We start from the raw sequence: 10,840 nt of genomic DNA, 5'->3' as shown, positions 1-10,840 counted from the left end.
CAACTAGTGAACTTACCCAAATTTATCACAGTATTTAACACTTCTACCCTTTTTCTGATAACGTATCATAATGTGTTGCACCTGTTCTGTACTCGACAGTCTCATTTGTAGAGGAGCAGACTCGACCCGCACACGGTTCCACTACAGTTGAGGGCCTGCATCGGTCTGGCGTTCCAAGCATGCGCATTTCCCGATCCACACTCCATTCCATTTGGTAGCTGTAACGCCATTTGACTGTCTTTGTGTTCCTTTGTAGACAAACTATTGAATCTCTTTGCACAACCTCTCTTCAAAAGCATCCTCTTTGTTGTCATCTTCTTCTTGGCAAACCAGCTAGATGAGCATACGCCACCAAATGGACCGGAGTCTGGAACAAAACTGGAGCATGCGCCATCACCGTACAGTCCGGTTACAAATTTTGAGCTGCATGCTCCGAAAGTATGAATTGGTCCCATAAGGAGGGCCATGAAATGAGACTAGCTATGCAACAATAGGCATGTTAGGTGAAGGAGTCTATGCAGGTAAAAGGAGAGGAGTTTGTTCCAATACCTCGATGAATGCATGTTCTTTTAGGCCTACTAGCAGTCTGTGTGCGACAATGCTACAAACAGAATATTGCAGGAGCACTTACGTCTTATTTACATCATAGAGCATCTAACGTGTTCCTCTTTCACAATATAGAATCCAATCTATCATCAAACAAGTGACCATGTGTCACAATGTCAAAGCAAAGGCCAACATTGAGTGAAGGATGATTCTCGTTATTTTTTCAGAGTGCAAATGTTAGACAAAGCTACATTACAAAGGTGCACGACAGACTAAAGATGCACCTGTCACATGTTGCTTGGTGGATACAGAATTGTGACTTTTTGTCTCTTTCTCTGATAAAGCATTTTTCTGGGGGAATCGACTTTGAAATATTTACAAATATAAGAGGTTTTTTTTCAGGACCTACATGTACAGAATATATGTCAAATGAACAATAAGCAACAATATTAATTTTCTGTGAGGTGGAAAGGTTATGTTACATGAATCTGAATAACAACACAGAGTAACTGTAATACGACATGAGTACGAGAAGAGCAGCACAATGAACAGATAAACATGACAAGTATGTTGTTTTGTTTACAGCAGAAAAGCCAGCTGCTACAAATATCACAAATATCTGGAACATATTGTGTTTAATGCTTCTCGTGATGAACAATGACAGGTTCTGGAGACGTCTTTATTTCTGGCTTAATTCTGGCGTGAATCAACAAAATTAGTTGGTCAAAAATGTGTATCCAACAATTATTAAATTAAGTACTAATATTAATACTATTCACATAATGTAATAAATAGAAATATAAAATAAATATTTGAAATACAATGTGAACTTCAGTCGCTAACTGCAGTAAAGATTTTTCGAATTCAGCAGTGGAGGTTTTAATAGTGCTGTTGAGTAGCAGGTAACTAAAGTACGAGTACCAAAATGATGCTGTGAACCGAATGTGAACATCTAGTACAAAATAAAGAAACACTGTCAGTCCATCAGTCAAGGGCCAACAATGACGTGACAAATATGGTTGTTGGACAAGTGGAATACTGAGCTTACATTAGTTTCTAAAAAGTTATGTTACTCAAACAGTTTTCTTTTTTCTTTCTTCTTCTGCAAAAAAACTAGTTGATACGTTTCATTTCAAAGGTGGCCGTGAATTTGATGTATATATTTTCATGCTGTAAATCTGGTCATTTAATTCAAGTGTTCTATGCGGCCCTAACGCTGTTTCATTTTTTAGTCTTTAATGATCAACACACTAATTGCATTTATAAAAACTAGAGGGCGGGACAGAGGTGTCGATCCTTCTGTAAAGGTGGGTTCAGACCAAACACCAGGAAAATGCTGTGATTGCACATAAAGTTAATGCACAAATGAATTAAATGAGTTGAGCCAAAGATGTGTCCATGCTGACACTCAAGCAAAACTTTGTGGCTATTCCGAGGCTTTATGGCTCCAATTCATGAAAATGCGAAAACAAGAGAAGAGAGCAGTCTGGAGGGGAGTGACTGACAGAACTCTATGCTAGTTAGCTAGCTGACAGCTAACGTCTCTATATTGATTGTTTAAGGTCCCGGTCAGACAGAGCTTTTTCTAATGAGAGTGAAGCTTTTTGCCCGCTGCTTTTGCTGAGCACTCACTTTTGCCTCACGTTTTAACAGAAGTGCACGTGAATTCTTTTTTTTACAAATGTGAAGGAAGATTAGTATGTTCTTTGACATTTCAGGGAAGTAGTTTTCATGAATTAAAAACTTTGCTATCAACTATTAAGAAGCGTAATGTTCGTGGTTTGTGTTAAGCTAATGTTAGCACTCATTTGGTGGTTGCCCAGCAACAATGAAAAAAGACAAAACGTTTTGTGGGCAAAATGAAAGGCATTGATAGTCTGAACACACCCTAAGGATCCTAGCCTCTCATGCTGCATTCATATCCCATGGGAGAGAACGTGGACATTTCCAACTTGAAATGATTACACATCTCAACTTTCAGGAGCTAAAAAATGATTTGGAAATTTGGGGTTGGGACCCCAAACTTCCAAAATTCTGGTGTCACAATTGAAAAAAATACATCCAGGTAATATATCCATTATAAAACCCCTTTTTCCTGTCATGATAAGCCATTATGTGATCACCATGTTGGATTGACATAGCAATGTCTGGTTTGGTATAAAACATACTTTCAAAAGTACCACCTGTAACAATTGATAAACCAAAGTCGAAAGAAAAACAGAAACATCTGTGAACATGTCCGCTGTCAACCCACAGCTGTTCTCATTTGACATGAATGCAGCATTAGCCTGCATGCTAACTAGGGAAGTCACTGGGTTGTGGTCTACTGGTGTTTCTCAAGCGAAGCTAACGTTCCTCTCTGTTGCTTTCCATTTCTCTTGCACTAAGTTACTACCATGCTCCAAAATAATATTTGTCATTTATAACATACTGTAGCAGAGCTTGGTGCTTGTGTTAGAAACAGCCTTTCTTGTGGCGGCCATTTTGAACATCTGCACTACAAGATTGGAGTAGAGGTAAGAAAAACATGTCCACCACATTGTACAAGGCAGAGTGAATAAAAGCATGTGATTTAGCCTGCGAGTGGTAAAAAAGAAACCCGAAACATGTACTTTTACTAACCAGGTTAAACCCAGAATGCTATGGAGGTGATGGTGCATAGTTTTGCAGGGCACTAAAATGTGTGCCAGGACTGAATACAGCACTCTTTAAGATTCAATGACTCGTCTGCTAGCTGTGGAAAAACTAAAATCTTTCATTGCGTAAATATCAATATGATAAACATATCTGCCGGCATCCTGTTGAGTTTGATGGTTAGAAGCTGATATGTTAAAGAACGGGCCAGTGTGTGTGTGTGTGTGTGTGTGAACGGGACCTCTTCTGTGTACTTTACCGGGACGCTACAGAGGTATGAGGGGCGCATCGGGAGGGAGAGCGGGGACACTGGAAATGTTCGGAGCAGAAATAAACCAAAGAAAAATCTCAAGAGAACTCCTCCAAGTGGTGAAAGCTGCCCCGAAGGCACACTTCAAGTCTGTGTAAGGGCAGGCAGAGAGCCGAGGAAGACGAGCACTGTCCTCTTTGTCCAAACGCCACCTCCAATGGGCCAATTTCTGTGAGCTGGAAACTAAAATAAAGGCTTGTGGTCTAATTCCACCCCCGTGTTCCTGTGACTTCATCTGCAGAGGGAAACCTATGCAGTCTCCAGACAGGCCCTGCTGCGTTCCTTCTGTTTCCTATAGTAATATATTCATGTGTGTGTGTTTGTGTCTGGTGTATGGTGCTGTGGTTTGTCGTAACGCCCTCAGGTCAGAGGGGGGCCACCGGCGCAACAACGCTAGGCCAGCGAGTAGATGGCGTTGACGGGCGAGGTGGCCTCAGAGCTCTCGTTGCCCTCTGTCTCGTCCTTGTCCTTCTTCACCGTGTACTGGCCGATGAAAGAGCCGTCCTCGTTGAACTGGCCGTCACCACCTTCGCCGTAGTCAACCAGACTGTCGTCGCTTTCCTTCACGTTGCCGTCCAGCGACGTCTGGCTGCCCTGGAGAGGCTTGTTGTCCTCGTCGCTGCTGCAAAGGTGGATGGAGAGCAGAGTGGAAGGTTAAAATAGGAGCAGGATTCAGTGTCGGCAGGAGTTTAGGACCCTGTTGTCCCCATCGGCACGGGTTAAAAGGGGGAAGTGAAAGGTTATGCGGATTGCAGGTAAAGAAATGATGTTAATCATAATTATTTTCAGCTACTCTTGGTGACAATGTTCAGCTCACTCAGGTCTTATTAGACTAGAATTTAGACTTTTATGAGTCATTTCTTTTCCATTTTTCCAGGATTGGTTTGAATAATATGAATAAAGTACTCACATGCTATATGTCATTTGAAAGAGTTCTCTGTATTTATTGCTCCTATACTATACTCCCCATGAAGCAATTCCTCGGTAGAGCGACTACACTGTGAGTGAACGGGACTAAATCCACAGTTATGTTCTATGAATGTGCATTCTTAAGTTCAGCCAAAGCTCATATGAGGCTTCAGCCAACTCAAGTGGATATTTACTTAAGCGATGTTTATTTTGTGGTCATTATGTTTCCCTAGTTAGAATTACATTTTGTTATATTAGCTAGCTAAACTAGCAAAAAACTAGCATTGTACACTTCTTAGGACAGCTTGCGCTCCAAAGCATGCGTGTATTGTGGGGGGACGCCACCTCAGCCCTGGCGACTTGTTTACTTCCGGTACTTCCCCAGATTGATGTGTACTTCGTGCTTCAGGTTAACAGCACCGTGAATAAGATGCGTATGGCATATGAGTACTGTATCAAGATAGAATCCGAACCTAACCTTTAAAAAGACAGCTGCATTAGCATCTTATACCAAAGATGCTTGTTGATATACAGTTATAAGTCGATTTTGCAGAACACTATACAGTATTCGCCTCTATGTTTTAAAAGCAACCCTGTCTCCTAAAATTTACGTTCAGATGAAACTAATTTGTTTAAAACTAATAGGTTTTATTGGAAAAAAAATTACCTGGATTAAGATTGAATCTATATGCAAGCTATTCACTGCCAATACAAAATGTTAACACTGAATGAATCTGAAACGATCACTGTCAACAACATCTCTAATCCTTAAAGCTAACACATGGGATGCACAGGATACGCTTGAATTATCTGTGATTACCTTACTTTCTGTACAGTATAAGAACATCGCACTTCCTGGACTGGGACAAAAATACTACCAGTGGAATTATTACGAACATAGACTTAAGTAGCTATAGAGTATTTGGTAGGAGACAGGGGTGATTAAAAGAGATAAATACTGTCGTCAAAAATTCATATGAGACATTTGCATACACATGCTAAATGTTGGCCATATTCTGACCTGAGATCTAAGCACGAGAACTCCAGTGCACCTCATTTGTGGAGCTGTGCTTGATCTTAGTACAGAGCATGGCTGCATGTCTCCTTACTCTGATTTTAGGGGGAAGAGAACGTCATGCACAGCAAGAAAGAGCTACAGAATAGCATTAGCTTTCTTATCTCAGATCAAGCCAGCAGCATAACCGCAGGAGGTGCACTCGAAGGATGCAAAGGTGTTTGATATATTTTCTCTGCTCAGGTCTGTGTATCGCATTTCAAGGTTATCAAACATTATGTATTCCGATTTACTCGGCGAGGACAAAATCTACACCATTGCTTCTCAGAATCATCATGTTCCATGCTGAAACACTTTGGGAACCACAGACTTGATACATGTTAGAAACCAGACATGTTAATAATTAAGACTACACAGCAGATGCAGCGCAAATCCAGCAAGTGTGACTGTGATCGAAACCCAAAATCCAGTATTCATTATATCAATCCACATAAAGAATCGTACAGAGTAGAGACAGTTAGAGAAGCAGAGATAGTGAAACGATGGACGCTTTCAGAACACATGCTGACATGTAACAAGGGGAAGAAGAGAGTGGGCGTTGAGTATAAAGTGGGTAAATGCCAGAGCATGGTCGGCATGTTTTAATCGATTAGAATATTAACGAGTCAAGCAGACCAGTCGCCGGGAGAAAATGTCGACACTGTACGTTTCTGAAAACCCCGGCTACGTTGAATACGGATGTTTTTGCATTCGTTAAAGCAAGTGACGATATATATGGAGCGAAAGTTACATTGTATAAAAGTTATAAGTATAACAATTAAGGGCTGGTGGGACAGGTAGTTGATGACTAAAAGTAAACTTTGACTTTACGCTTGTTACGTAACGTTATGTAATAAAGTAGTGATTATTCACACTAGTTACGTTATTACTTTAACACAAAGCATGATATTTTTTCTAAAGCGAACAAATTGTTTCACAGAGTTAACCATGTGGCATTGTAAACATATCTATGAAAGTTATTTATGGTTTAGAAACATCCTGATTGTGTGTATCCCGTGGTTTGCAGAAACGTACAATGCCAACATTCATTGAGTCAAGAATATCTCCGTTTTCTCAGCAGCCTGCATGTTAACAAGTCAGGTCACAAAAATGACACAGCTGCATACAGAGCCAACAAAGAAAAGATGTGTCACTTTCAAAATACTTACAGACTGCAGCGCGTGTGTATTTATTTCAAAATAATTAAGTAAGTTGTGGATTCAGGTGCAGATGACATCATAGCTGATGAATGCATCACACTCAGTGCAGTAAGTGTGCTCCGTGGTTTCGATATGCTTGGAATGTGCCAGCAGCAGATCAGACGGACATCTCTCTATGCACCAGTGCCACTGAAGCGCTTAGAGATTTCATCTCTTACAGCTAATTAAATACATGTGGCCAAGAGGCAGAGCCTTTCTCAAACCGTCTGCCCCGGTCACATTTGCCAAAGCTTGCTTTCATCTGTTGACCGTACGCACCAGCAGCTTCAGTGAGCCGGGGAGAGAGCCTTTATTTCTGTGACTTCAAGATGTCTTCAGAGAGAAGGAGGGCAGAGTCGGGAATGATTCAATTATCTGATGAGGTGATAAGTTTTTTAGTAGAAGAGCAAAAGGTTGGGGAAGTTACTTAGAGGATGGAAGTGAGTTTCAGATAACCTTTCTTGCAAAAAAAGAACTTGCCAATCTGCAGCATCAGATTAACATGACAGGAACTGTTTAACTTCATAGATTTGTATTGGGGATATGCAATATTGGATTAACTATGCTTAGAAATGCTGTTATTTGTTGGATAAAACTCATTAGGATGTTAACAAAGTGGAATTACTCCAACAGACATTAATCAATTAAAATGCACTGCACACGAGCAACAGTAGAAGAGGTTTTCTTAGAGCAGGATTAAGAGGACTCTTCTCCTTTCATACAGTACCTTTCAAGAGACCTTTTGGACCAATGAGGAAAATAAATCCCAAAAAGAGACAAAGGACACAGACATAAAGTGGGGAGGGTAGAACACAAAGACAGTCATGACACAGATGGACAACCAGACATGCATAAATACACAGATACTGAAAAGACAGATGGGGACAACATAACACCAACATTTATATGTATTTATATATATATATTAGGGGTGTAACGGTTCACAAAATTCACGGTTCGGTACGTTTCGGTACAGTAGAAAACTATAAATGCCAGAGAAATGTACTTGATTTTAAAATATATTTATTCATTACAACTAACATCATCAAGTTATTCTTTGACTTTGAACAATGATGGAACTATACCTGAGTGACCCATCTTCTGGGGTGTCTTCTTAGCAACACATAAGCATAAAAAACAAAAACTGCTCCTTAATGTTATGTAGTATTGTTACTTACATCTTGCTTACATCTTGTATTGTTACTTACATCTTGCAAAAGAGATTTTTAATCTCAATGGGACTACCTGGTTCAATAAAGGTTTTTTTTTTTGTTGGTTTTTTTATTCAAATGTATTCGGTTCGTCATGCGTACCAAACCGTGAGCCTCGTACCTCGTACGAATACGCGTATCGTTACACCCCTAATATATATATATAAATATTAAGGGTGGAGGTTAAAACATTTAAATCATCATAACCCTAATTGCATGACAGATGTTTGAGTTTTGATTGAAATAATAATACCAGGGTAACAATATTTTTGTCTGTATGAGAAAAGGGCAGCATGTATCATCTAATTCGAGCTTGTTACAACTTGGGCCTTGTTTTGTGAACAGGGGGGGTTTTGGCCACCATTCCTATTAGCAACAGCAGTGATGTCACCAGTTGCTGAGAAATGGGAATACGGGGACTTCACTACTACAAAGCTTAATGGGGCAACAAACACAAGCAGTCAATCCGTTTATTATTATTATTTGTCACAGCCCGGTATCTGATCATTCCACACCTCATGATGTTTGGATCCAATCGTACACTAACGATGTCCAAACCACTTTATGTGGAGGTAAAACTGGGTACCCTTCATTACACGGGAAAACTGTGTGTGCACAACTAATGAGTTGAAACAGGCAGTGGATCTATAAAATATGATGAAAATTCTCACCGTTCACCTTTGCTTTTTTTTCTAAATAAATGACCTGGAGGTTTGTTTACAACCTGCATGCTGGTGTTTCTTGACCCATCTGACTTTAAAGTGATGTTGCTGCATTCACAGATCTCAGCAATTTATAAAATGCTAATGGACAACTATGTAAATGAAGACCAAGGTCGTAATAAATTAGATTTATCCTTGAGCTACACTATAAAATCTTGTGTTTTTCATGCAAGTAAAACAGTTTTTGCTGTTTCATTCTTGTCCTACACACTAAAATAGTGTGGAACCTCAGAAAGAAGACAGAATGCAAAACCAGATGTAGCCAACAGGAGAAGAAATAGTCCATCATTCCTGATGCTTTTACTTCTAAGTACCCTTTCTATGAAGCCCATGTCTATTAGGCATTATTAACATACTTATAGTGTGTTATAATCTGTTTACAGCACTGTTATTATAGGTCATAATGATTTATAACAATTATAACACATTATAAAGCATTTTATAATGACTTATATGGTCAACTATCATAATACTTCATATTTGATGGTCGCTCACTGAAATTTATTTTATGCAATGATCATAGTGTACAACTCCAATAGTAGTAATACATTAGAAACATTCTATAATACATTATCATCACCGTTATAATGCATTTTAATGTGGTTTGCTATAATTAAAGTGAAAAAATATCATTCAATGTATGCAGGAGAAACACAAAACATTGCAAACATTTTTGTTCACTGAAAGCAAACAGTGACTACTTAGAGTAACTTATTATCACAATTGAATGCATTATAACAGTGATCATATTGCTTTAGAAAAAGATTATTCTGTGTTACAACTATTGGAGTTACAACAAACTATGATCCTTGCAATAAATGTCAATGAGTGACCAGCAATTATGAAGTATTATGATACTTAAGTCATTATTAAATTCGTTATAATGTGTTATGATTATTGTTATAAAGCATTATGAATATTAATGAGTGCTTATACGTATAATTCAACAGTGCAAAAGCAGATTTTAACTCATACAAATTGATGTTTATAAATCATTATAGACATGGTCATCAAAGAAAGTGTTCCCGTATTTGCTAAGATTCATATATCTAAGGTCACAACATGTGTTTGTTCAATCTTTTGTCCGACGATTGTTTCTCCAGTTCTTTGTTGCCTAAACAGTTTCCTGAAGGGTGTCAAATCGTCCCAAACATAGATCATCCTGCCTCTCTGCCCTCACTACAACACAGATTGATTTCACTCTCCATCTCTCACCCTGTGCACCTGGTGGCGGATGCTTTTTAAATGTCAGCCGGCGGAGGAAAAAACAATGCAATTAACCTCTGGAAGGGTGAAAAACATGTTAGTGCCTTTGGCTGGAACAAAAAACTGTTCTCTCTGTTCTCTCTGGCTGCTTTCTGGGATCACGTCCCCTCGTTCTGCTGGAACAGCTGATCCATGAAGAGCCTTTTACAGTTCCACACAAGCTCTTTCTCTATGACTGCTCCATGTGCAACTCAGGGTAACGCAAATGCACAGGCAATATCCCATTAAGATGAATGGACTTGTGTAATAATGCTCCAATACTGAGCTCGATAAAGAGCAGCTTCGAGCCATACAATAACAGAATATATGGAACTTTTGACTGTGCTGCAGGGGGCCATGGTCTGTGTTTTAATTGAGCTTTGGCTGCTAATGTGCTCTTTCCATGTGATTCTATGAGAGCCTTGGGCTGAACCACGGCTGTGATTAACCACAGGCATTTTATATCTAGTTCTGAACATTAATACAGCCTCAGCAGCTGCTCTGCTGTGTTCTGAGAGATAACACATCCTACCTGAAATATTATTTCCCTTCATCTTGGTCAACTGTGGATTGTAATTATGTTCATTTTTATCAAGTAACGGTGGTTTAAAAGCCGAAAAGTCACCAGCAGGGAGGATATTTTGTGATGAATCTGTTTTTATAGAGTATGTCTCAGTTTGGGGAGCCTGCCCCAAGGCGTCCACAGGCTTGTCAAAGTTAGCCTCATGCAAAAAGAAGTGCTCTGTTGCTACAACGGCAGTGATCCCACCTGCCCACCTTTGTCCAAACCGAAGCACAAAGAAAGACTTTGGTTCATTTGTCTTCACGCTGACTTGTCACCAGGCAACAGTTCAGCGTTTTGGGAGATACACTTATCTTCTTTCTTTTTTTACACTGGTAAGATGAGATCAATATCAACCTCATGATATAAGCCTGGCTTAGCATAAAGATTAGATGCAGGTGGAAACCAATAGCCTGGCTCAAAACAAATACATTTAGAGCTGATTGTT

At 39.5% G+C, this 10,840-nt stretch overlaps 1 protein-coding gene across 1 annotated transcript in view; it reads right to left on the bottom strand.

Annotated features, from left to right (window-relative positions):
- Positions 1-1,829: 1,829 nt before the first annotated feature.
- nfasca (neurofascin homolog (chicken) a) overlaps positions 1,830-10,840 on the bottom strand; it is a gene marked incomplete at its 5' end in the record, with an annotated part of 66,331 nt that continues 57,320 nt past the window's right edge. Inside the window, one exon of the mRNA XM_079266293.1 lies at positions 1,830-4,112. Within this exon, the coding sequence (XP_079122419.1) occupies positions 3,884-4,112 (229 nt within the window). The 3' untranslated portion in view covers positions 1,830-3,883. The remainder of the gene's footprint in view (positions 4,113-10,840) is intronic.

Source organism: Melanostigma gelatinosum (assembly GCF_949748355.1).
Source record: "Melanostigma gelatinosum genome assembly, chromosome: 3".
Classification (NCBI taxonomy): domain Eukaryota; kingdom Metazoa; phylum Chordata; class Actinopteri; order Perciformes; family Zoarcidae; genus Melanostigma; species Melanostigma gelatinosum.
This window is presented reverse-complemented; position numbering and strand designations above follow the sequence as displayed.